The 27,909-nt window shown below is 50.6% G+C and overlaps 1 protein-coding gene across 6 annotated transcripts in view; it reads right to left on the reverse strand.

The window, feature by feature from the left end:
• SIPA1L3 (signal induced proliferation associated 1 like 3) overlaps positions 1–27,909 on the reverse strand; it is a 234,864-nt gene that overhangs the window by 89,877 nt on the left and 117,078 nt on the right. For all 6 annotated transcript variants that reach the window (XM_038529024.1, XM_038529020.1, XM_038529023.1 and 3 more), the window contains 2 exons: positions 7,105–8,907; positions 2,758–2,888 (listed from right to left, as the gene is read on the reverse strand). In XM_038529024.1, the coding sequence (XP_038384952.1) occupies positions 2,758–2,888; positions 7,105–8,599 (1,626 nt within the window). In that variant the 5' untranslated portion in view covers positions 8,600–8,907. The remainder of the gene's footprint in view (positions 1–2,757; positions 2,889–7,104; positions 8,908–27,909) is intronic.

The following is a 27,909-nucleotide window of genomic DNA, read 5'->3' on the forward strand; positions in this document are numbered from 1 at the left end:
TACCAGGTCTCCAATGTGCCAGATGTGGTCCTGCCTCAGGACCTTTGTACTGGCTGTTCCCTCTGCTTGGAATGCTCTCATCTAGGTGTCCACATGGCTCCTTCTTTCATCTCCTTCAGGTCATGACTCAAATGTTATCTTCCTGGTGATACCTCCCTGGATCATTCTGCCTAAAAACTGAACCATCACTCTTCATGCTTCTTAGCTCTTCCCTGGTTTACTAACTACCTTGTCAGGCTCACTACACTGTATGATTTACTGAAGTACATGTGTGTTGCCTGAGGCCTCCTCTACCAGAGTACAGTCCCACATGCATCTTTGCTGCCTTATTCACTGCGGTGCCTAAGGTGCAGACAGCGGTGCTGAGTGAGTCTCTGGAGAGGGGCAGATGTGTATTCCCAGACCTGTGTCCCTGAGCATCAGGAGCCTCCTGCCCATCCTGGGGAGGACTGGAGGCTGGTTTTGTGGGTGTGGGGGCTGGGAAGTGGATGGGAGCAGGCACAAGACAGGAGCAGCATTAAGCTTGTTTCACACTTATTGAATAGGAATCATGACAGAAATACTCCACCCTAAGCCAGCATCACTTCGCCTAAGCCTCAGGACTCCCAGTATGTGCAACGCAGGCTGGTATTTTAAAAATTCCTTCTACATAGTCTACTTTTATTAATGAAAAAACAACAACAGGGGCACCTGGGTGGCTCAGTGGTTGAGCGTCAGCCTTCAGCTCAGGTCGTGATCCTGGAGTCCCGGGATCCAGTCCCCCATCGGGCTCCCTGCAGGGAGCCTGCTTCTCCCTCTGCCTGTGTCTCTGCCTCTCTGTGTCTCTTATGAATAAATAAAGTAAATCTTAAAAAAAGAAAACAACAACACAAAAGCGCTGACACTGAGGTGAGCTTGGGTCTGCCGTGCAGTCTGAGCTGAGTTAGTGGAATCCCAGGGGCCGTGGAGCAGTGGCTAGAGAACAGGCGGACTCTTGGCCCTGCAGCCTACTGGAGGGTGCTCTGGACACGTCCCTTAACCTCTTGGAGCCTGTTTCGTCATCTGGAAGTGAGGATAACAGTGTCTCCATCGTGTAACTGTCATGACATCTAAGTGCATGAATATACATAGAGGGTGAAGCGAACATGTGACCTGGTGGTAAGGAGCTCTGCAACAGAACAGCAATTATAACAAATATTATTTATTAGTGTTTGATTGTTGTCATTTCACCCAGCAGCTCCTCGGATGTCACGGTACAATCTGATGCACTGTGAGCTGTCCCCTCACATTCTGCCCTGGTGCTCATCTGCCCATAAAGGTGAGGAGAGGGAGGAGGCGGCTGGAAGACGAGAGGGGCTAGTGACCACCTGTGGTCTGGGACATGGGGTTTTGGGGCTGTGTCTCCTCTGAGCTGCCACAAAGCCTCTGTGTCATCCCATTCCTCCTCAGTGACAGGGTCTTCATGAGGGGATGGGGCTAGAGCCCCTGGTACAGCATCTGCCAGTCTGGATGACGTCCAGGCTCGGCTGGCCCCACACCCAAAGTCCCCGGTGGTGGCGGTGGTGGCAGCCTGCTGGGTTCCCATGTCTGGGCAAAAGCCAGGAACAAGGGGGATGGGGCAATGCAGAGCTCAGGGAGACCCACTGTGGGGGGCCTGCCCAGCTGACTACCACCCCTTTCTTGTAAAGGTCATTGTTACTTGGGTCTTTTGGAAATCTCTGTTTTTTTCTGGCCTTGCTTCCCTCTTTTTGCAGAACTCCCTGGCTGCCTCTTCTATGTGGCTTTGATGGAACTGTCAATCACAGTGTCCTGTCCTGCCCCTGGAGCCAGTGGAGCACATATGATCCAAGCAGAGCCAATCAGAGTCCTCCCCCACAGATTTGGCAGCAAGTGTCTCTTCCCTGTGGAGGAGAACATCTAAAGATGTAGAAGAGCTGAACCGCCGCCAGTCTCCAGTTTCCTATGACATGGAGACAGCTTGTTGTGGCAGAAGAGAAGAGAATGACATTCACAATGCAAAACAAGAAGCAGAGCTTAGAGGAGCAGAGCGGTCAGGGGGCAGAATTCTGTTGACATCATCTAGGTGCCTGGATCCAGCTATGCCTGAAGCTAGACCTACCCTGGATTTGCAATGATGTGAACCAATGAATTCTATTTCTGGCTTCAACCAGTTAGAACTAGTTTTCTGTCAATTACAATTCAGAGTCCTAATTGAGCAGGGTGCCCCCAGCAGGTCTTGTTCCCTAACCACAGCTGATATTTAATCTAGGCAAAGACCTATGACCAAACCAGGACAACGGGTTTCTCTACTCAGACTTGAAAGCACTGGGAGCGTTTTGAGCTGAACAGCATTGACAGAGGCACCCTCTGTGGCTGAGATTCCCCAATTCCGCCCTGCCGGAGGCTTGCTGCCTTAACTCTTTCCATTCTGCAGGACATCTCATGATCCTGAAAGAATCCCTTATAGCTCTCCCTTTTATTTCTTATGCTAACCAGAGTGACTCTCCTGCACATGTAAGAATCTTGGGCTCTCCAAGATTCCAATCCTGGCCTGGCCCCTTATTCACTGACTCCAATTAAGTCATTTAATTTCTCTGAGACTTAGTTTTCTCTTCTGTAAAATGGAGGGACTGCCAAGACTGCCCTCAGGAGGTTATTGGGAGGATTACGAGACATGTAGCTGGGGAAGCACTTGCCCACAGAACATGGCACAGACTAAGAGCCCACAGAGGTGAGCAGCTGTAATTGATGTAAATTAACAACAGTGACAAGACCTACCTCACGGGTCCGGAAGATGATCCTGTACTGGTACTGAGGCCCATGATCCTTGTGGTCCTCCAACTTCTCCCGTTTGATGCTCACAGCCACTGGTCCCAGCTTCTCATCCACACCAAAGTAATTGGCATGTTCTGAGAGGGAAGAGCAGACTGAGTTCAGAGTAAGCTCTTTGGGAAGGAGGGGTGATGTGCCACACCCGGGGCAGGTTCCTGTGTGACCCATGGGATCCTGCTCACACAAACCTCCTGCCTGGTCATGGCCACGCTTGAAAGAGAGACGGATCCCAACACCTGACCTGTGCCACCCCTGTCAAGTAACAGAACTTTTCTGAGCCTCCGTTCCCTCATCTGAGAAGTGGGGGGCCCTGACGCTACCCGTAAGTCACTGACTTGATGGGAGGGTGAAATGCAGCTACAAAATGTTAAACGCTTAGCGCAGTGTCTGGCATGTAAAACACCCCGCCTCATTATGATTATCCCAGATTTGCAAATGTTCACCATTAGCTTAGCTGCCGATTAGCCCTAAGAAGTGGCTAAGATTCTATTCTAGAGAGTCACTTTCAGGGCTGCACCACTAGGTTAGATGGACGGTGCAGGCCAAGGTGCTCCACAGCACTCTCATCAGTAAAACGGGATCAGTAAGGACAGACCCACCTTCCGGCGCTGTTGTGAGGATTAAATAGGTCAGTAAGCGTGAAGTACTTAGTGCAGAGCCCAGTACACAGTAAGCACAAAAGACATGTTATCATCATCCCAGGGCATGATGTTTGTCAGGGAAAATGGCCCATGATTCAAGCCTCTGAGTATCACCTTTATCTAGCCACGTTTCTATACACCTCGGACACTTAAACTACTCTATCCTTATGGGGGGGGGATAGAACCTTTGAATCACAGAGCAAGCCTCCTGTTCTCTTCTCTAAATCACAGCTGTCTCCCCCTCTTCTCTAAACATGCTGCTGTTTACTAATCCTTCCAGCCAAACAGTTTTCCCTGATGTATAACCCAAATATTTCCTGCTTGTGGTGGATACCCAACAGCAGTGTGTCTTAACCCAAGTCCACGAGGTCAACATCTAATCATGGCCAGGAATTCTTCCCGTCCCAGTGCTCTGAATATTTAACTGATGGTTCCTGTTCTCCTGTTCTCAGTGAGTCAAAGACTTATCTAAGGCCCAATCAGGTATGTTCATGACCACCACCAGTCAGACCAGCACCTGCACTGGGTTAAACCATCTCCCCAGCAGTTGGTCAGAGAACAGAAGGATGATCTGCTCTTCAGCTATTAGTGCATTTCTGAAACAGCTGTAGGGGTTGTCTTGTTTTGCACCAATGCAGACCCAGCACCTTGCAGCCTTGCCAACACTGCAGACACTCAATAAACAATGACCAATGAGTAATTTATTTATAAGCTTCCATGGCTCCAAAGAAATCCACTTTTGAAAGAAAATGGCTTTTTTTAAGCTCCATGATGAGTACTTACTACCTTCCTGATGAAGAACTAGGTGTTTTAACGTACAGTCTTAGATGATCCTCACCACATTTTTTTTTTTTTTTTTTTTTCCCCTCACCACAGTCTTTCATGGTGGTGTTTCCATGTGTGAGTCAAAAAGATGTGTTTGTTCTCTATTGGGTTAGGTACAAATTTTATAACAACAACAACAACAACAACAACAACAAAAAACGCAGAACCAGGTTTTGATTGGGTTATTCAAATCCTCGACAGCCTTATTTTTTGACTACTAGGTCTGTCAATTTCAGAGCCTCTGTCAGTGTCTCCTGCTGCCTGTGGATTTGTTCACTCTTCTAACTGTTGCCTTGTCAGTTTTTAATTTATATATACCTGAACCCAGGGTGCCAGGTGCACAAAGGCTCACGACTATTCCAGTTTCTTTTCTCCGGGTTAACAACTGTCTGGAACTTTTCCCCCTCATTCTTTTATTTCCAATTTCTGTGTTTTTCTGTTTTGGGGGTATGTGATGCTGCCACAATCATCCCCATTCCTCACATGAAGATACAGAATCCAACAACTGAAACGTGTCACATAGCCAGTAAGATATAAAACAGATGGCCCCAAAACCCAGGCTGTCTGACTTGCAAGGCTGGAGCTCCAGAGACTGCATTTGCTCTGAGCCCCATAGAATGACTTGGGTGACATTTTGTTAGGTTTGACTAAGACACTGGTTTAAAAAAGTTTTTTTAACTAGTTGCTGTGGAGTACCTGCCTACCCATTGTATTTTTCCCTTCCTCCTTTTCAAGAAAAACACTCTACTTTTAGGGAAGGAAAAGAGAGGCGATTTGTCTAGCTAAAAATCTTTAGTTCCCAGCCTGCCTTGTAGATAGGGGTGGTCAGTAAGCAGCTGTGGTTGGATAGGGCTTATGAGAAGCTCTTTAAAGGGGACTGACTTTACAGGAGATCTACGTTTTTGCTCTTTCCTTGTCCTCTTTTTCTTTGCCTGGAATCATGGATGCGACAGCAGGAGCTGCAGCAGCTATCTTGGACCAGGAGATTACTCTGGTGGGGGGGCGCTGGAGGCCATGCACTAAGGCTGGCATACCACTGATGCTGAGGAATAACTATACCAGCTCGGGGCTGTTGATCTCCAGACTTTTTTTATCAGAGAAATAAACTTTTGTGTCCTTCAAGCCTGTCACTGGCAGTTATAAGCATTTTTAAATCAATACAGCTGCCAGAATTAAATATTAGGATAAATCACATTTTTAAAAAAAATTGAAAAAACAAAAACAAAAAACAAAACAAAAAACAAGGATCCTTGGGTGGCTCAGTGGTTAAGCAGCTGCTTCCGGCTCGGCATGATCCTGGAGTACCAGGACTGAGTCCCGCATCGGGCTCCCCGCATGGAGCTTACTTCTCCCTCTGCCGTTGTCTCTGCCTCTCTTTCTCTCTCTGTGTGTCTCCCATGAATAAATAAAATCTTTTTAAAAATTAAAAAAAAGCCCACAAAACTTAAGTTTAGGTGAATCTTTTTTTTTTTTTTTAAAGATTTTATTTATTCATAGAGACACACAGAGAGAGACAGAGGCAGAGACACAGGCAGAGGGAGAAGCAGGCTCCATGCGGGGAGCCCGATGTGGGACTTGATCCTGGGTCCCCAGGATCACGCCCCGGACTGCAGGTGGCGCTAAACCGCTGCGCCACCGGGGATGCCCTTCAGGAGAATCTTGAGGGGAAAAAAAAAAAAAAAAAACAACCAGAAAGGCTGGCAACACTGCATAGCCTGCATTTTCTGCCTGATGACAGTGAGGTGGAGCTGAGCAGGAACTGCCCTTTGCTCAGTCCCTGCCTGTCCTTGTGGGGTCTGCACTATGCTATATGGCCTCCTGTGATTGCCCCATGGACACCAACGAACCTAGTGACGTAGGAAGCCATATTGGCCTGCTAGTAACACCTTCTCAACATCACCAGCTCTATCTCCAAAGGGGATCCGGAGCCTGCCTGCTTCTTCCTTCTTCCCTGATGCATGGGTTCCCAACCCAGCCTTGTCCATCATCTGCCTGGACCAGGGCCGCACCCTCCTCCTTGGTTTCCCCACTTTCCAGATCCTCCACATTTGTGCCCCAGAGGGAGGTATGAACATCCAAGTCAGATGAGGGCCCTCGACTGCTCAGAGTTCTCTTGTGGCTCCATTTCACTTGGGGTACAGGTGAGAGTCCTCACCGTGGCCCACGAAGTCCCAATCTGCCCCTGTCACCTCTCTGCCTTGGCTCTGTCCAAATCCCCTCAGTCACTCCGTTCCAGCAACAGTGGCCTCCTTACTCCTCCTTTAGTGTTTTTTTTTTTTTTTTTTTTCCTCCTTTAGTGTTTTAGAACTACTGCACTCGCTCTTCCCTGCACCAAAAACACTGTGCCGGGTCTCCACACAGCTCCCTCCAGCCCAGTAATGAGATGGCATCTACCTCGGAGGCCCTCCCAGTGCTTTCCCTACCGCACATGCAGCCTCTGACGGGACACTATTTCCCTCTCCTCTGCTCTACTTTTCTCCATAGCCCTTGCCACCCTATGACACCTTATATAATTTACACCTTAATCTAGTTTTGTCTTACACCCCCGCCCCCCTTTAAGTGCTCGGAAGACAAGATCTTAGTTTTACGCTGGTCTGTATCCCCAGGTCCTACGAAGTGCCTGGCACACGGCTGAACGCAGCACACAGTCGCTAACTAAATACGCTCTATGGTCTCCTGGCGGCTCCAGGCCTTGGCGAGCTCAGTCCTGCGTCAGGCACCAAGCTAGCCCCCCCCCCCCCCCCCCCCCCCCCGCGGCTCCGCTCGCTGCACCCGCACTCCCCTCCCTGTGCCCCGGGGCCACGCTGCGGCCGGCGCGCCACGTCACCTCTGCCCACGAAGTGGTCCTGGTAGTAGCGGGCGCCCAGGTCCACGTGCTCGATGCTGTACTGCCGCGGGCGGCTCTGCGTCCTCTGCTGCTCCTTGGGCACCTCCAGCACCGAGATGCTGGCGTTGGTGCGGTGCGCGCTGAGCGCGGGCTCGGACGAGCGACCCTCGCCGCCGCCGCCACCGCCGCCGCCGCCGCCCGGGGAGCCCACGGCCGCCCGCGAGAAGCTCACGTTGCGCTCGCACTCGCCGCCGATCTCGTTGCGGAAGTGCGGGCAGCTGAGCAGCAGCTCGTTGCTGTTGTCGTCGCCCAGGTCCTGCTCCAGGTTCTCCTTGCAGTTCAGGTCCTCCGTGCTGGGGAAGGCGGCGTCCAGGCCGCCCAGGCCGTGGGCCCGCGCCGCCGACAGCGCCGCCGTGGCGGAGGCGGCCGAGGCGCCCGTGGTGGTGTTGCGCCGCTGCGCCGTGGCCACCCTGTTGGCCGCCGCCTCGTTGAGGTCGAACAGCATGCTCTGCACGTCGAAGTGCGCGAAGCTCTTCTGGCAGACCCACGGGCGGCCGGCCTCGGGCGGGCTGCGGCCCTCCTCCGCCTCCCCCGGGGCCCGGCCCGCCTCGCCGTCCGCCTTCGCGCTGCGCAGCTTCCGGAAGATGGAGGAGTCCGCGGCGTCGCCGCCCAGGCCGCGCGCCGCCTTCTTCCGGGCCTTCTCCTTCTCCTTGGCCGGCTGCCCGTTGCGGGGGTCCCCCCTGGCCCCGCCGCTGCCCCCCGGCGCGTGGGGCCCGGGCTCGGCCTGCAGCAGCTCGCGGAGGCTCTGCGGGCCCGCGGCCTCGGGCTGCTCGCTGCGGAACTCGTTGAGAATGTCGAAGAAGCTCTGCTCCGGCACGGCCTGCACGTCGATGGAGGACGTGCTCCCGTACTCCCGGAACAGGGGCAGGGCCCCCGTGTGCCGCGGCCCCCGAGGCTCCCCCGCGTCCTCCGCGTCACACTCGCTCAGGGTGATCTCGCTGCTGCTGCGGTGCCGCAGGGGCAGGAAGGCCCTGCCGGGGGACCGCGGCCACCCGTCCTGGAATTCCACGTCTTTGGACCTTCTCCTGGAGAGTCGGTGGAAGGCTTTGGGCCCCGAGGAAGCCGGGGCGCTGGCCGGGGGCTGTCCGTTCTGTACGCTCCTCATGGGATGGGCCACCTTCGTGGCCTTGGCGCCGTCGGCGTCCTGGGAGGGGCTGGGGTTGTTCTGCTCCCGCAGGGCCTCCCGCTTGGGCGGCCAGTCGGCCACTCGCGCGCGCACACCCATCTTGGGCACTGCGGGGGTGGTGGGGCTGGGGCGGGTGGTGGCGCCGACGGGGCTCTCCCCCATGGGCTGGGGCACCCCGCCGTTCTGAACCCAGAATCCCATGGGAGCATAGTCCCCTGCGTGGGGCCCGGGGAGGACGTCGGCCCCCCTGGCCCCACAACTGGCTGCCAGGTCCACACCATCATTGGGAATGGGCCGATAGGTGGTCATAGTCCACGGGCACTGGAACGCTACTGGCCCCCGTGAGCTGTGGTGTGATTTTATGGGGTCCCCTGGCCCTCAGCCATTGTTCAGGGCCGCCAGTCCCAGGATGAAGGATGCTGGCCCCTGAAGCCTGACGGGAAGGTTGTGAGTCTGTGGAGTCCAGTTCTCCACCATCGCTGTGGACGACTGTGCCAGGACAACCTCAGGAGGCAGGTGCTGTCCTGGGGTCTCCAGACGGAGTGGCTCAGCAGGACAGAGCTAGCAGCCGATGTGGGTGAGGGCCGGCAGGCTGCAGGGCTGTCCTCCCTGCCATGCTGAAAAAGGAGAGAAGGCAAAGGTGAGAGGTGATGTTACCGTTCCCAGAGAAAGACTTCTGTGTGACAGCTTTATACTCATTTTAAAAAAACTTGTTGATTATGGAAAATTTCAAACATACTCAAAGCAGAGAAGAGGACCATGAGTACCCAACCAGCTTCAACAACAGTTAACCATTCCCCATTCCTGTTTCATCTATCCACTCATACCCTACGTTGTTTTTTTTTTTTTAATTTGACAGAATATTTTAGAGTATATCCCAAGTATCAGCTCATTTCACTTGTAAAAACTTAAGCTTGTATATCTAGCAGTTAAGGCCTTTAAAAAATTAACCTCACTACCTTTATCACACCCATCTAGATTAACAAGAATTCTTTAATGTCATGTAATACCTCCATATATCTGCATTGCATTTATCCCCTTGTCTCAAAGGTGTATTTTAGGGTTGGTTTATTCAAATCAGGATCCAAACAAGATCCCTACTCTATTCTGGCAGATATATTTCTTAAGTCTCTTCTATTCCATGATGTCTCCCTTTATTTTGACACTATTCATCTGCAGAAGGAATGAGGTCACTGTCCCATGGAGTTTCCCACTTTCAGAATCTGGCTGACTTTTCCCTTGTGGTGTCATGAAACATGTTCCTCCGCCCTCCGTGGGTTCTGCAGGTAGAAGCTGGCCTGTTGTCTATCTGTCCTGCAGTCTTCCTGACCAGCCACCCCACCAGAAAGGAAGTAAAAATGATAGATAAGTCACCATGAACACTGGAAGATTTGGGGGAGGGGAGGTCTCTGGAACCCTACATGATTAATAGATACCATGAGCCAGAAAATCAGCTCCTGCACTTCTTTGCTGAGGGGAGCCCAGTGGCTCCTTACTGCATTAGAATCCAGTCCAAATCCTCTGCTGGCCCACAAGCCCCACGGCCTCTGACCCTTGCCAGTCCTCCTGATGCCTCTCCCCATCCCTAAGATCCCATTGCACTGGCCCTCTTTTCTGTTCTGCTGATAGACCAAACCCCACCCAGGAGCTCTGCATAGCCTTCCTTGGTTCTTCACCAGGCTGGCTCCCTTGCATGATGTCAACTCTTCAATGAAGCCTTCCCTACAAAGAGAAGCCCACCAGTGACTAATGGTGTTTCCCTGAGGAAAGGGAAGGCCATGTGTGTGTGTAGGGGATATTTCCTAACTTGTGCCCCTAAGTATGGAGCAAGCTAGCAGAGAAAGAACCAGGGGGCAGCATGAAGCAGATTCATGGAGCAAAACAGTGAGGCAAGCTTGTAACATCTGAGAAAGTGAGAATCAGAAAGGGGTGGTGGTGGGGGGTAGTGTGGAGCGGGAGTATACTCCTCTTCCTACTCCCAAGGGAGCATTCCTGAAGCTGTTGCAGGGAGGCACGCAGGGAAGGGAAATGGAAAGCCCCCAGGGTCAGGTTGGTTAAGGGAGACAGGAGCAAGGCCAGGTGAGGCTGGGTGAGCAGCACAGCAGAGACATTTCTACAGAGGCAGGTGGGCCTCAGCTCCAGTGACCCAGGTTTTCAGGAATGTGGATGCCGCATCATTGGATTTGTGAACTGAAACCAGGAATCTTGAATTGGATGCAATTTCTCCCAGTTTGAAAAACAAAAATAACAGCAGCAACAACAACCCGACTACCAAGCAGAGAAGATCTCTACAAGGATTTTCAAGAAACTGCTAACGGTGGTTGCCTCTGAAGGGGAACTAGGTCTCTTTACCCCCATTCCCAGCCCCTTCTGCTTCACTTTGCTCTTTAGTACTTAAGAATATACTCACTTATTTCTCTTATTTATTCCTGATCTCTACCCCATAAGAATGTGAGATACTAGGATCTAACTTTTGTCTTGAAAGTAGGGGAAGGAAGGAACCTTAGCTTTCATTGTACACCACTGGCTATACCTTTTGAATTACTTGTACGTACTTCTAGTCAATAAATACATACTTAAGACCATTACCAACAAAAACCAAAGAAGGGTGAACGAAACAAGTATTCGGGCCAAATCTGGGCAGGGGATGCCGGGTTGTGACCTCTGGTGATCGGTCAGTGCAGCAGCTTTGCCCGAGACGAGTGCCTGAGGCTTGCCCTATAGGTTACTGGGCCCTGGATCCCAGGCCAAACTGGGATGTCCGGATTGGCCAGGGGCACTTCTTGTGCTTGGCAGCCCACTCTCACCTTTGGGTCAGCTTGATAGAGCACAGAGGATTAGCCCTTTGAGGCCACGTTTGGGCTGGCTGGGAAAACCAGTGGCCCAGATGCGACCCTGACTTGCTTATGCAAGCACCTCCTGACAGATGGGCTCTGCTCACGGCATTTTGTTTCCAGCTCAGTCAGAAACCCCCAATCTGTTTTGTTCCCTTCTGTGAAAACACACAGATGTTTCTGAGGTCCTGGGGTCTTTCCATAGATCCCTTCCTGGAGCAGGTGTAGCCAAGTCTCCCTGTGATGCTCAGAGGCTGACTGATACTCAGTCTCTGTGGGATTCAGGGACTGGTGCACACTGGTCCCTTTCCAGCTGCCTGCTGTGGAGCTCTCCCCACCGAAGAGCTCTCCCATCTTCCTGATGGGAAACTGCCCACTATGAGGGCCAGAATGCCTGGGTTCTGATCCTGGTATGCCATGGACTGGTTACTAAAACTGTGACTCAGTTTCAGTCTGTAAAATGGGGACAGTACCACCTATCTCATGGCCACTACTTTTTTTTTTTTTAAGATTTTATTTATTTATTCATGACAGAGAGGCAGAGACACAGGCAGAGGGAGAAGCAGACTCCCTGAGGGGAGCCTGATGCAGGACTGGATCCCAGGACCCCAGGATCACGGGATCACGGCCTGACCTGAAGGCAGATGCTCAACCACTGAGCCACCCAGGCGCCCCCTCATGGCCACTACTATTAGCAGGGTTCCTTCCTTCATGAATCTTCTCCTTCCCCCAATTACAGAAACACAGCTAGGGGTGGGCTCTGCGGCTGAGTGTTCTCTGCTGGATCTCTCTGCACAAGTTCTGTCTCCAGTATTCCTTGGCTCCTGCCTCTTCTCTAGACTGCTCCTCTGGCCTCCTGGTGATCTGTAAGCCCCTGATAAATGGGGCTTCTGCCCAAGACTGTCCAGCGTGGCTTCTGCCACTGGCCCTGGAGGACCCCGACTAATACATAGTGCCGTGTGTAAGGAAGGCAGCGGGGATGGTGAATGGGAAAAACTGGGAGACGGCAGCAAAGCGAGGGGCAAGTGGCAGTGGGAGAGTCAGGTGGGATGCATGTGGCTGCAAGTAACAAAATCCTGTCCACTGGTGGCTCGGGCAATGACAACATTTCATTATCCTATGTAACAAGGAGGCCAGACATGGTGACTCCACTCTGGAATGACGTCAGGGACTGTCTCTCCTCCCACCCCATCATCCTCTGCTTCCCTGAGTGAGCTGCTGGCTTACATCTTTGGCTTTTGGCCTCAGAATAGCAAGCTGGCAGCCACAGCCATGCTTCTCACTGAACCATGGGCAGGGGGAAAGAAAGGGATGACATAAGACTATTCTTACTTCTTACCCATCTGACCCTAATCAGGAAGGACCGTGTTTGCCAGAACATTCCCCCTACCTCACCAGACTTTCTTTTATGCCTAATTGGCCAGAATGTGGTCACATATGGCAGTTCCAGGTGCAAGGAAAGCTGGGAAAGCCAAGAATCTGGGATTATCCGGGTTGCCCTTGGGCCAGTGAGGACTTACCTCTGGGGCTGGCCACACTGGCTCCCTAAAAAAATTGTCAGTCTGTTAGAGGACCAGGCACCCAATAGCGTATCTGTATAAATGCTCCCAGACTGTCACTTGTGAAGAAGATGAGGAAGTCTGAGCTGAGGGGTGCTCCCTTTTCAGGCCCCCCAGGCCTGGGAGGCTGGAACAGCAAACATGTAGGTGAGCACCACAGCTGCAATGTTCTGGCTCTGAAGGGCCTTGTTCTTCCGTGAAGAAGCCACGATGTCTCCCAGAACCTCCCAGAGCAGAGGGAAAAACACGAGCCTTCAGGTGGTAGACACTCGGGGTTTGCTTCCTGTCTTCTATGACTCCTTTTTCCAGAAACAGCCTAGATTTCCCTTTGGGAATCTGTCTTCTCTGACTCCCACCCAGTGGGCTAGAGGAGGAGCTCCTTCCTGAGCTCCGAAACAAACTATGTAACCTGATTAGGACCAGTGACACCCAGTGACATTGTTGCCAAGAGTCCTGGGGCTGAAGGCTGTGCTTTTTCTTCTTACCTGGAGTCTGGGAGGATATGAGGGATGGAATCACTGCAGCCATCTTGAGACCATGAGGGAAGAGCCATTGTGAGGGGGGCTGAAATGCGGGGCATTTGGGGGCTGTTGTCATCACTTTAATCTGAGTCATCGTGGACCCGAAGCCACCACTATTCTTCCCACCATTAGATGTTTTAGTTACACAACAAAACGACATTTATAGCAGCAGCTACCATGAATGTGATCCTTCTATAGTCCTGGTCCTTCTCTAAGTGCTTTACGTTTGTTATCTCTCTTAACTCCACAACTACTCTGTGAGGGAGGTATCTCCATTTTAACTTAAGGAAACCAACAGATGAAGTACTGTGCCCAAGGCCAGACGGCCACAAGGTGGCAGAGTTGGGAATGATCCAGAAGCTTCATGCCTGAAGTCAGGCAGTCCTTAGTTCAAGCACCAGCCCTCTGGTTGTCCAGTGGGCAAAGTCCTGGACCTCCGATTCTCCTTTTCCTCACTGGTGACACACCATAAAGTATCTCCAGATCCAACTGCTTCTCTGAGCTCCAGACTCCGGTAGCCACCAGCTTGCTCGACATCACCACGTATGTTAGGTCAAGATGCACTGCAAACTAACCACTCCCAACCGGAACCTCCAATCTGTCCCCATCCACAAAACTTCTTCCTTCTCAGAAGCAGGTGGGCTAAGTTATGCCACAGTAACAGAGGACCCCGAGTACTAAGGGCTTACACAACAAAGGTCTGTGTCTTTTCTTCTAAGATTTTATTTGGGAGAGAGAAAGAGAAGAGAGAGACAGAGAGAGGACAAGGTGGTGGTGGGGGTCAGAGGGAGAAGCAGATTCCCTGCTGAGCAGGGAGCCAGACTTGGAGCTCGATCCCAGGACCACAGGCTCATGACCTGAGCTGAAGGCACACACTTAACCGACTGAGCCACCCGGGCACCCCAAGATTAGTTTCTTGTTCATACTGTATATCCAGCACGGGTGGGCCAAGGGCCTTCTCATGCCAGCTTTACACCCAGTTGACAGACCAGTCCTTCCATGAGACCCAGCCAACTTCACAGGTAAGGGACATGCCTAAACCACAGGACAGCCCTCAAAGTTCCTGCTCAGTAATGACACATACCACTTCTCTTGCATCTCATTGGCTAAATCCAGTCATCCATCGGAATATCTGTCAGAACAGGAATGCCACCTTCTTCTTCCCCATCTCAGTGAAAAGCACTTTCTTGCATCCAAGGGCCCCACTGGAAACTCACCTCACGTGTCCAATCCACTAAACCACGTCCTGCTGACTCTCCCACAGCAGCTCCGACTCCATCCTTCCCTCCCATCACTTCCCCTGGTCTGAGCTGGGTGACTATACACCACACTCTGTTACCTCTGCTTCTGCTCCCCTACCTAAGTGCCTTTTTCCATGCAGTAGGATTCATATTCACATTTGAATCTTAGTATAAATTCAAATCTTAGGATAAAGTTCAAAATCCTTACCTCGGCCCTCAAGGCTACCTTCCTCTTCTCCTTGCTGTGGGAACCCAGGCCACAACATCCTTTTTTCAGTTCTACTTACTGCTTCTCCTGCTTGTTGCCTCAGGGCCTTTGCACAGGCCATTCTGGTTGCCCTTGCCTATTGTTCTTTCTTAGGACTCAGGACAAACATCACTTTCTCCACATGACTTTCCCTTCTCATGAACCTTGTTTAATCCCCAACCTGAGCTCTCAGAGCATTTCTCTTTGGGATTGCCTGCATCAATGTATGTCTGTAATTTACCATGTAATGAACTGTTTGCCACATGTAAGGTTTGTGAGGCACTGAAATGTCTTTATTACTGCCTGTATCTCTGGCATAGGCCTGACACACAAGAGGCCATTAGTAAATATCTGCTAAATACATGAGAGGACGGATCACAACCTCACTCAGTCCAGGAAGAACACTGGCTCAGGCAGGATCTGTGACCTGAGCGGGGGTGCCACTTGCCTGGTGACCCACTGTGTCTGCCCCTGGGAAGAAGCAGGTTCAGAAAGCTGAAAGTAATGCATGGAGTGTGTGTGTGTGTTGTGTGTGTACACTGCCCCTTCATAGGTTTCTGGATGGGGGAGGGGGTAGGTATCCAAAGCTTCCTTCCTAGACAGCCTTCCGTGTCCAAGGGTGTCCCCACCTGCTCCAAGTGCTACCCTTCATGGACGTGTGATCCAGTCACTGCAGTGGGGACCCGGGAGGACCTAAGAACTGGTCAGTTTAGGGTTGTGGCACCAAGCCTGAGGGCTGCTCTTGGGCCTGGGGGGAAATGGTGACCCGACTGCATGCACCTGGCAATTCAGTAGTTTCTGGGCACGTACAAGTTATTCATTTGTCCAGTAAGAACTAGTCCTTCCAGCTTATTCATTCATACAACAAACACCTATCACATTCTTACAAATCATTTAGTCCAGAAAATTCATTCAATCAAAAGAGTGCAAAAAAAAAAAAAATCAAAAGAGTGCTAATACCTTCTTTTTTTTATTGAACATTGACCAGGCATGTATAATCCATTCATTTCACAAACACCAAGCACTTAAAATCAGATCATTTTTTCAACAGATTTCTCAGGCACCTACTATGTGCTACCGCAGGTGCTGAAGATATAGGCCTGAGCAGGACAGTCCACACCCCCCCTCCTGAACTTCCAGGAGAGGGACGCCACTGAAATCAGTCAATCAGTCAACAGAGACAGAAAACAAGGTGACTTCAAAGGGTGGTCAACAGTTTAAAGGAATAAAACGTTGATACAGGTGGCGCTGGGCACTACTCTCAACAGGGGGCGAGGGCAGTCGGGAGGGCTCATTGTGGGGTGCCATCTGATCCAAAGAGAGGGCGCCTGCCCCACACCCAGTATGCTGATGAACGAGCCCGACATGCACGGGCAGGAAAGCTGGGAGTGGCCAGTGTACGAGGCCCCGTGGGCTTGTCCAAGGCAGTAGTTCTCCCCCACTGTCCATTAGAGGCACCAGGGGAGCTTTGTAAAAATATAGGTGTTCACACTCCACCCCCGGAGAGTCTGAATCAGCTGGTCTGGGGTGGGGACCAGGCCAGAGAGCCTTTTCCAAAGCTCTGCAGCTGATTCTACTATACCACCAGGGCTGAGGACAGAGGAACAGAGAGCAAAGAAAGGAGGGCCTGACACCAAGCCCCGATTTGCTGCAAACACGAGAGGGCAAGCCCATGAGCCAGAGCGGGCCCACGCAGAGAGGCAGGAGAGCAGGTGTCCAGGAGGCCCCGGCAGAGGGTGTGGTCTGGGGAGGAGCAGGTGGTCCACAGGGCTGGAGGCTGCTGAGAGGTTCACATACAGTGACAGTTACTGGTCTGAAGGGCACTGGTGACCACAGCAGGAGGTATTTCAGGGGAACTGCTGCTCTGGGACGCCTGTCACACCCCTTGTCCCCCCTGCTGCCGGCCTACCCTGTCTTCTTCCTACCGGACACTAGACACTATGGCTCCCATCCTCCTTTGCTGAGTTCCCAGGGGTCTGCACACACCCTATACTACAGAAGAAGTTCACTAGATTTTTAAGCCTCTGCGTATCTTTGGTCCTCCTTGGACTTTGAGCAGCTCCAAGTCTGCAGGGGACTGGGGTCTACCACACGTGTTCCTGCCCCACAGGCAGGGTAGGGGGTGATAATGTAGTGGTGGCAGTAGTAACACTTGGCATGTACTATCGTGCGTTATAATAACCGTATGAATAACCTTCTGGTATGCCCATTTTACAGATGAGGCAAAGGTCACATGGCCAGGTCACACGGTGGGTAGGTAGGTGCAGCAGCTAGGCCCCAAACCTCGTCAGTTTGGCTTCCACACCTTCACCACTACACTCGAAACAAGAGGCAGAAGCCCGGATGAGCGTGTTGTGTGAATACACAAATGACTGCATCTTCAAAAACCAATTCATAAGGACAAAACTCTAGAAAGTTAGCAAAAGCTCGGCAGATTTCAGGTTAAGGATCTGTTTTCCCCCCTCTAGTCTTCCTTCACTTATTGGAAATTCAAGCATACACAGGACCACTTTAGGGCTCCCTCAGGAAACAAAATGGATGGAACTTCCCGACATCTCATTAGGAAGCCCCGAGGCAGAGACGGCTCCATCGGCCTAAAAAAAACGAGGAGCAGGGCCCTGACCATGGCCTCCCTGGCTGCCTGCTACTCTGATCTGTTTTACTCTCCATGCTTCTGACACGGGATGTGTGGATTTCCCACACCAGGCAACTCTCTAGTTCTCCGCAGACACCAACTGGGTATCCTACACTTTAATTCAATCCCGACACTACCTGGAGTTGGCACAGACGCCACGGGTTCAGGGCTCAGTTCCACCAGACTGCTCCCCACATCAGATGCTAATCACAAGTCAGGGGTCCCCAGGTTACCCGCACTGTCTGTCTGACTTGGCTACAAATTGGGGTTCCTAGGACTCCCTCCTCAGGTTTGGTCATTTGCTGTAGCAGCTCACAGAACTGAGATAACTTTACCTACTATTGCTGGTTTTTTATAAAAGATACAAGCGAACGGTCAAATGAAGAGATAGTCAAGATGAAGTCCAGAAGGGTCTCGAGCTGCAGGAGCTTCTGCTCCCACGGAATTTGGGGTGCACCGCCTTCCCAGTACGTGGATACACTCATCAGCCTAGAAGCTCTCTGAACTCTGTCCTCTAGGGTTTTGTGGAGGCTGCATTATGTGGGCACGATTGATTACATCACCAGCCACTGGCGGCTCGAGCAATCTCCAGCACCCCCTCCTCTGCAGAGGTCAGGGGGGTGGGGCTGAAAGGTCCAACCTTCTAATCACACGGTTGGTTTCCCTGGCAACCAGCCCCTATCCCGAAGCTATCTAGGAGTCTACCAAGAATCTTCTCATTAGCATCAACTCAGGTAGGTTGAAAGGGGCTGATTCTAAAGAACAAAAGAGGCTCCTATCACCCACATCAAGAGAAAATTCTAAAGGTTTTAGAAGCTCTTGGGCCAGGGACTGGGGACAAAGACCAAATATGTATTTTTCATTTGCACCCTGAAAACTTGCATTTTCATATGTAAGGTCAGAGAACCAGAGAATGGGTGTTTCTGGTTTAAATCTGACAGCCACGACACTCAAACCGGGTTCCCGAGAGGCCAGAGTTTTCCCCCAAGTATGGACATCAGTAGAGCTTCTCCCCACCTTCCTTGGGGGAGCAGGGAAAAAGAATTGTAATTATGTGCTGAAATTTTAGGTGTGCTCGCTATTTTATTTTAATCCAGCAATTCGGTTTCTGGGGATCTGTCCCTCAGATACTGACACCAGTGCACGCTGTTGTAATATGGAAGAGGAGGGTAGAGCGGCAGGCCCACCCATCAGCAGAGGAGGGCTAAGCGCGTCTGGGTGCCTCTACTCCAGGGTGTAGCTGTAATCAATAGTGAGGTGGAGGTAGCGTCACCTGGTATGCGTCCTGTCCATATGCAAGAGGCCCACAGGGCCTGAAGCCAGTGAGGACAGCTAGTACTTCTGAGAGCTCACTTGAGTACCAAGTGTTTTACACACGTTAACTCATTTAATCCTTCTGACACCCTGTGAGGGAGGGGCTATCACCAGCCTCATTTTAAAGCCAATGCAATCGAGTCCAGAGAGGATGAGTAACTCACCCAAGGTCACTCAGCAGGAGGGCAGTGGCCCTGGGATTTGAAGCCAGGCAACCCAGCTTTAGAGTTTCTCCCGTCTTACTCTAGGGTGCCACCTGCCAAGGGCAAGAGGCAAGCTGCAGAATAAAACCAAAATCCAAAATAATTTGGCTTAACCCAAAGGGGATGGATTTCACGGGGGGGGGGGGGGGGGGGGGAAGGAGAAAGAGAGAAAGAGAGAGAACACAAATGTCTATAAAGTAAGGATCTGGGGGCACACCCCCCAGCTGTTAATAGTGGCTACTCCTAAGGAATAAAACTGGGGATGGAGATGAAAGGACTTTTTTTTTTTTTTTTTTTTTTTAATTTTACGTGTCTGTGCTTGAATTCTTATCAACATGTAAGTTCAAGGCCCCCTTCAGGCCCCCTGTGAAGCCTGCCCTGAGAAGGTGTCTCCAAGGAAATGCTCACAACTGCATAGGGCACGGGTGTCTCTGGCTTTAGGATTTCAGTTTTGAAAGTGAGCATGTGAGAGGAACTGTGGGCACAGGGAAAGCCACCCCCCTGGGGAGCCCTGACCTGTTGGGAAGCAAAGTTAGAACAGATGAGAGGCACCTCCTCCCCACTCGAGCTCCAGCAGGGCCTGAGGAGTCTGCAAACTTCGCATCTTTCCAAGTGGAGCTTCCTCTGTGGCTTGGCAAGATGCCTGCACCCAGACCCACTGAGGGAAGGAAGGGGCACCCCATCTTGTGTCCACATGCTCCTTGGGGAAACAGAGGCTGTACTTAAATGCTCCAGCAGCAATCTGGTCTTCTTTTGTTTTAGCTTGCAAGCCAGTACAGTTGGGAGTCCCGTGGGTTAAATGCTTGTATAATTACATGCCTATATAGAGAAATGAATTTAAAAAAAATAAACAGGCTTCATAGTTTTGCTTTTCTTACTTATTATCAGATCTTGGGGATTTCCTGATGTGGCTGCTGTAGAATAGTGTTTAGAAACCAAGACCACTAGGGTTCAAGTCCCAGCTCCACCACTTAATTACCTGGACCTGGGGCAGGTCACTTGGCCACCCTACATCTCGGTTTTCCCATCTGTAAAATGAGATAATAATAGTACTTAACTCTTAGCGCTGACGTGGGTAATGACTATAGAGACTTGGAATATCCCTGGCACACAGGGATATACAAGTATTAACTGGTAACATTTTACGTATATAATAATAAAAACGAAACCGGTAGCATTTTACGTATATAATAATAAAAACGAAACCTCAAGCAAACTCACTGAACCAAATGTGGCCTTGGCATGAACCCTGGTTGCTCTGGGCTCAGGAGCCAGGTCTCCCAGGGTGGCCTGCCTTGAACCAGAAGCTGGACAAGCCCCTCATCCCGGGGGGCCCAGAGCCAGGGCCACAGGGAGGTGCCCCTTCTGAGTCCCTGTGGGGTCGAGTGGGTTAGACGACAGTGTTGCTACCTCCCCTGAAGTACATGTGGATTAAGCATCTTGTTCCAATTCTGGGCATAGTCCTACTCACTTCAAATGGGACTTTGAAATGCAAAATTAAAAAAGGATGCCTCCCGGAGGATGGGCACGCGTGCCAGGCCCACCCCGGAGCCGCCCCGAGCCGCAGCAGAGCTTGGGCACTCCTCGGAGGTGACAGCCCTGCGCTGGCTGGAGGCTGGATGAGGGGTCTGTGGTCAGGAAGCCCCTTCTGGGGAGACTTACGCGGGGCCACAACCACTGCTCTGAGTGGCCAGACGTCCCTGAGGATCTCCCTGGCTCTAGCCAGGCCCACTGTCAGGCCATATGCACTGGTGTAGTTGTGACCTTTATTTTGATACTGCAACTTTTTGATAAACAGCTGCCGCCTGGAACCCCGAGAGCCCCCGTTACCACTGCGTGGGGCACCTCTCCGGGGTCTGCTCCCAGGGCTGTTGCCGCCCAGGTAGGAGTGGTGGTTAAATGTTCAGTGTGTCCCCCAACGGGCTCACTCCTGTGACCAGGCTGAGCCTCTTTTAGGAGATGGTGTCTTGTCAGCATGGAGCCTGACTTGCAAACTAATCCCAGCTAATTGCCACCGAAACCTGCTAAGATCACATCTGTTGGGCTCGGAGATTAAATCAATATTTGACAATCTTGATTAAATACAGCCAGGGAATCCTTGTCAAAGAACATCTGTTAAAGCCCTGTTCTTTCCCTCCTGCTCTTGGGGGCCGCAGGGGCACCTCGGGCTCTGCTTCTCCTCACCTGAGGAGCTCTGTGGAGGGCTGGGGGCAGGGGGAAGGGGGACAGAGAGGACACAGAAACAGAAAGGCTCCCTGTGGTGAGAGTGGAGGGAGTAAACCTTGTTATCCTGGGGGCACCATCTGCCGCTGTAATCCCCATACCTGCCCCTGAGCCCCCAGGCAGCTGAGGGCCAGCCCACAGCTGGGGGTAGAGTGCTTGTCCCCGAACCTGACTTCTAATAGTCCACTGAGGCAGTGCTCTCGTCACCTCCATTTCAAAATCAGGAAACTGAGCTTCTGGGAGGGGACACTGCTTCCCCACAGAGAGAATGAGAGGAGGAATGGGGGTCTACACCTGGGTCTAGCTGACTTCAGGGTGTGCCCTGTGACCAACTTGAGAGACAAGCTGTCAAAAGTAAGAGCAAAAACTGGCACTTATGTCACCAGGAACCCAGACTGGAGGCCTGTTCCAACAGTCCAGTTCCCGAAGCTACACCTAATAATGGCGGCCCCACTGAGACGCACAGGCCTCACTCTTGGCCCTACTCAGCCCATGCAGCATCCCGGGGTGAGGGCCCTACTATTCTCTCCAATTTACAGAAGGGAACACTGAGACTTAGAGAGGCAGGCTACTCATGAGGTAAAAGGCAGAGGTAGGACTGGAACCGGGTAGGTGACTCTGTGGCCACCAAAGCCACCCTAAAAAGCAAGGATAGAGCTGTGAATATGATGGGCCTCGATAAATATCCACTCTTCATCCCTCAGTGATTTAAGACAGAAATCAGGCTCATGCTGGGATCCTGGGATCAAATCCTGACTCCAACGCAGACCAGAGTGGACAGCAGTGCTACTCTGTCGCACTGCCAGAGGAGCCCAAGATGGTCCCCCTACGACACCACTCCCCATGGTAACGGCATATATAAGTGCACATTCATTCTTACCTAGGATTTTTAAAACAACAGTAAGAATGACTCGCCAGCTGCACTCACAACACCCTCATGGGGGGAGGGCTGGGGAGCAGTGGTCAGACACCCAAATGCCTGCAGCCACTGTTCACTACTCCTTCCCCAGGTCCAAAGCAGTACTGAGATCAGGGGAGTCCTTCCTATGTGTTTTCTGAGTCGGAAGAAGGAAGGAAAACCCAAACAAACCAGTCACCCACCAGATAACCAATCAGCCAGCCAACCAGATAATCAACTAACCAACCAATCATTCAGTTAATCAACCCACTAGCCAGCAAGCCAACCGGCCAGTTAACCAGCCAACTGGTCTCTTGTTTCTGTGTCCTTGACCCTATTTATTTACATCTCTACATCTCCCTGCATGGCTATCCCAGGTCTCCCTGCACCAACTCTCCGCGTCCCTGTCCACACCTGTCCATGTCCCTGTGTGTGGGTGTGTGTCTCTCTCACACACATGAACACACACAGATGACCACGGCTCTGCAATATTTCTGGGCCCTGAGTTATAATCCCATGTTAACCCACCACTGAGGATGTGTCCCAGGCCAGGCAGCCTCCACCTGGTCCTTCTTAACTTTCTCCCATATCCCAAGTTCCCAGCATCCACAGGAAGGTAGAGAAGCTAAGACATTGGCCAAGATTATTTAAAAAGAGAAAAAAAATTCAGGAGGCAGATCCCAAACTGTCTGCTAGTGAAAGAACCACCAGCATGTGTGGCATTGTTTGGGCCCCTAATTTCTCATATTCCAGGGAGGATTTACGTCGGCCTTGTCCAGTCTCACCCCCACCCTGAAGTGGAATCTTATACAAGGAAATTGGCTGCTTTATTCAGAGAATAAACTCAGAAACTCCAAGAAGAATGAATTCAGGAGTTCAGAAGAATGGCATATTCTCTCTTACAATTAAAAAAAATTAGTATTAAAACAATCTCCATGCTACATATTTTATAGCTATATAACCACCTATGTTGATGCAGAGTAAAGATCTGTAAGGACAATCTCTACCTGTAAGTGGTTACCCCAGGGAGGGGAGTGACAGTATGTGTGCGTGTGATCATCCCATCCTCAGCGTTGAAGCTCCAAAACTCCCCAAAGTCATGTGCCTCTACTTTGGCACAGCCGCAGACCACCTGTACTAATATTTACTTTAGATAATCCTTTCAACCATCTCACTTACTAAAACCTTAATAATAACAGTACCAGTATTAGATTCATTATATTTTTTTCTAATACTCATCAAACAAAACGCACAAATACGAACATTTGTAAAGCCTGTCTGTGTATCAATGGAAATGAGCTTTGGTACCAGACATGTGCTGACATCAAAACCAGAATGCGGCTTTCAGATGTGATTCTGAGCAAAAGAGGCAGACACAGAACAATGTGTGTAATACATGATTTCATTTATATAAAGTTCAAAAAACAGGCAAAACGAGACCACGTTACTTAGGGTTACTGTCGTAGGTGAACAAACCTTCAAAAAGCAAGAAATGGTGATCACGGAAGTCTAGAGTAGTGGCTTCTGGGGGAGAGAGTGGGTTCTGATGCAGGGGTACATAGAGGGTTCTGGGGTACTGGCAAAATTCTTTCTTGATATGGGGGTTTACACGAGTGCTTTAGAATTGTTCACTAAACTGTATATTTACATTTTACATGTTTTTCAGTGCAAATGTTATATTTCATAATAACCACGTTTTAAAGTCTTCTGCATTGTATCGGTTCATGTTAAACAGTGAGATTGTACTCTTGTATTACATGTGTAATTTTTTTTTGTTTTAGAGATTTTATTTATTTATACATGGGAGATACAGAGAGAAAGAGAGGCAGAGACACAGGCAGAGGGAGAAGCAGGCTCCATGCAGGGAGCCCAATGTGGGACTCGATCATGGGTCTCCAGGGTCACGCCCTGGGCCAAAGGCGGCGCTAAACCGCTGAGCCACCCAGGCTGCCCATTACATGTGTAATTTTAAAAAAAGATAAAATAAATAAATAAATAAACAAATAAGTAAATAAAATAAAATAAAATAAAATAAAATAAAATAAAATAAAATAAAATAAATAAGAGCCTCTTTGAGGAGTACCTGGGTGGCTCAGTAGGTTAAGCATCCGACTCTTGGTTTTGGCTCAGGTCACGATCTCAGGGCCATGGAATCAAGCCCACCGTCTGCTTGAGATTCTCCCTCTGCCTCTCCCCCACTACCTGATACCCTCCCCTGGCTCATGTGTAAGCACTGTCTCTCTCTCTCTCCCCTCTCTCTAAATAAATAAATAAAGATCTTAAAAAAAAAAAAAAAAAAGATAAGACCCTTTTTGAAGACCTGTGTGTTTGTACACACACAGAGCCATCCCAGTCACTCTTGGTCCCTCTGGCTCAAAATTCACTTTCTCTCCTATAAGAAAGGTTTCCACTCCCCAGAACTGGCAGAACCACTTCACACCACCCCCTCCCTCCCCAACAAACATCCTGGGCCTGCTGGGGGAGTGTGCACTTCATCCTAGCTTCAGGGGAGGTGGGGAGAGCAGGGCTACACTCACAGCAGTGGTTTTGGGACAACTCACCACCTGACAGCTGGGGACCAAGGGTCAGGGACTCGTATTCACCTGGAGGAGGACTTACAGGACATAGGGGCTGCAGGGCCAGGCTAATGTGTATCCTAGCTCTGTCCTGCGGTGAGCTCACAGTGAGCTCTAGAAAGACTCCAGTCTTGACCCTTGAGGTGCAAAGCCTCTTGTCAGCCTGAGGACCAGCTGGCAGATGGCAAAAGCCTGCAGCTCTGTTTGCACAACATCGTAATCAAACATCCTGCCCAGGGACCGAGACCAAGGCAGAAGGGCTGGAAGGGGGCACTAGGCCCTCAGGAGCCTGAAACAATGGCTCTCCAGAAGCCCGGGACACCAGGAAATCAGCCACTCATTCTTAGCACAATTTTTTTGTTTTTTAATGTTCACAGTTGATGGAACCTTTCTAGAGGCAATCTGGCAACGGCTTTTAAAAATGTTCTTACCCTATGAACCTGTAATGCTACTTCTGGGAATTGATCCCAAAGAAACAATGGAAATGAAGGAAAAAAACTTATGGCATGGGTTATAAAACAAAAAAACAGAACCAACCCCACTGTCCAAGGACAGGATAATGGTTAAATAAACTGCTGCACGTCTTATCACATAACCTAATGACATTAAATGTTTATTACGTGTCTGCACACGGTCACAGAAAAAAGACTCAAAACAAATACTCAAAAATGTTACCTGGGGTTAGTTCTTGGTGTTGGGACTCTAGTGATTTTTTGAAAATGTGCTTTTTGTACGTTCCTCTATTCTCCCAAACTACCTTTAATGAATGTGTTTTCAAAATCAGGGAAACAAAGCACAAAGTTTTCATTCATGTAACTTATTTCCATTCACTAGATGAGTATTTCCAGAGAGCCCCCTATGTCCTAAGGCAGTGAACAAGGTGGACCCTTCTCTGCCCCTTGGCTGGAGAAGGGAGCCACACGTGAATTGAGAGCCTATACCAAGTACACGGATCAGCAGAAAGCAAGCCAAGGAGAGGATAAAGGGAAGAAAGGGGTGCTGCAGAGTGGGTGGTCAAGGAAGGCTTCCTGAAAGGGGTGGTGGTAGGTGAGGGGCACAGATGCAGCAGGTGCAAAGGCCCTAGTGTGTTTGGAGGCAGCCACCCAAACTGAATCTCATGTGGATAATGAACCCGACAGGGAACAGAGTCCCATCAGGAGGCAGGACAGCCATCCTTGGGATGGGGTAGGGTGAGGAGGGGCAGGAGCGGCGTGGCCCAGAACAGGGACAGTGCTGACACAGATGGGGACAGACCAGAGAGGATTTGGCCATTTCCTCACACCAAGTGGAGCTCCATGGCATTCAATCCTAAACTGAACACCAGGCGGGTACCGGGCGCTGTGCCAGATCTGGGCACAGAGCTGCAGGCTGCTGCTCCTGCTCTTGCACCCATGCTATTCAGACCAGAGCAGGACAGAGATGAATAAACGAGCCATTTCAGGCCAGTATGTTTGGGCCAACCATCAGCGGCCAGGGCTGGCTGGGCTCAGCTTTAAGAAAAACTGACAACTTTCTGAACAAAAGTTGGCCCCAGGCCTCCTATGGGGTGGGATGTACCTCGAAGTCCTTCCCATCCAGGTTTCATAGACTCACAGGTGCTGCTCAGGAGGCCCGAAGGCAAGGAACCTCACTCCCAATGGGCAGATGAGGAGACTGGGCACAAGGCAGCGTCATTTCTAGACAACAAGAACTCAGGCCCTCAGTACGGGACTAGTTACCCTCCACCGGGGCGCTAATCCGGATGCTGAAGGCTTCACACTTGTGGCTGCACGGACTCCAGTGTTGTTCAAATCCAAACCCACTCTCCTTCCTCGAGAGAAGTCTGAACTTGTTTGGAGCAGCAGGATGCCCATCCGAAAAATCCACTCTCCAAGGTTCCCCTGACGATATGGCTCACTATGCATCCCATTCTGGCCAATGACAGGTTAAGTGGAAGTCCGCTGGGGGTGGGCGAGGGGTCTTCTGGTAGAGCTACTGTTTTCCAAAAGAAAGGAGTAACCTCAACCAGCAACCCCTTCCACCCTTCTCCTTCCTGGAATGTGGCTATGATAGCTGGAGGTGGGGCAGCCATCTTGTGATCATGAGGCTGAAAGCCTACATGCTGAGGATGGCAGAGCTAGGAGTCCGTGGAGCCCACTCCCCGAGCCAGTGGCCCTGCCTCGGTCTACCCATACTTCTTTTCCCTCCTATGTGCAAGAGAAAAGCTGTTGCCTTATTTAAGTGACTACTTACTGGTTTCCTGTTCCTTATAGCAGAATACAATCTTGACTAATAGAAGTCCTACCCAGATCCTCATTTTATATATAAGGAAACTGAAGCTCTATGAGGGGAGATCACTAGCAAAAGGTTACACAGAGCCAGGAAGAGTTAAGGCTGGATGTGAGCCTGTGTCCCTAACCACTTTATAGCAGTATCCTGAATCTTAGTCAAGAGTACTGGCTTAGTAGAAAGCTTGGCTTCAATTTGCTTCTCCACTTAGTAGTTTGCTTCTCCATCCCTCACACCAGAAGGATGAGCTCCACAAAATGTGGACTCTCTGCTGCTCACTGCCCACCACACAACAGCAGCGGGCTGATGCCAGGTGCTCAACACACACATGCTAAAGAGGCAATGACTGAATGCATGGGAAGGTCGAGTGACTCTTCTGGAAAACAGGAATGGCCCCTTACCTTCACAGGAGGCTGCGAGGGCTCACTGAGGAATAAATATAAAGCAAAGGGCATGGTGTCCAACTTAGTGCCTAATAATTGATTCCATTATTACCAAAACGGAGACTGTGCATCTCCTCTTCCAAAGAACTTTCCCCATGACCAAAAGGTTTTGCCAACTCTAGATGATTTTTAAAAAAATTTTTAAAGCTTGGATTCAAAGACAACTCACAGGCCAAACACCTCCAGGACTCCCAACTAATTCTCAACCATGTGTAACTGGAGCGGCACCCCTGCCCCAGCCTCGGGTTTTGCCTGCAATAACTACCCTGTACTTTGCATGTCAACCTTCCTTTTCCTTAGGCCTAATAGAAGAGCAGAAACATGGTCCTGACTAGCTCCCTGCTTCCTGCCTCGTGGCTATGACAGGATGTGATACCTGGAGCCACAGCAACCATCTTACAACCACAAGGAAAGGCAAAAATGATTTCAGAAGCACACACTTGGGCTTCTGACATGTGGAGCTGTTGAAGCATCCCAGAACTGCTGAGTATCTGTTACTTATATTCCAGACCAAGATACAAAATATTTACAATCCAGCATGGCGCAGGTAAGGCAATCAAAATGGATGGCAGCTGCTGTACGCCAGCCCTGCTTGAATCCAAAGACATAAATGTGAGTGCCTCCTTGAGGATGAGTATTAATGCCAATTTTGTTCAC

This window comes from Canis lupus, chromosome 1 (genome assembly GCF_011100685.1).
Source record: "Canis lupus familiaris isolate Mischka breed German Shepherd chromosome 1, alternate assembly UU_Cfam_GSD_1.0, whole genome shotgun sequence".
Lineage (NCBI taxonomy): Eukaryota > Metazoa > Chordata > Mammalia > Carnivora > Canidae > Canis > Canis lupus.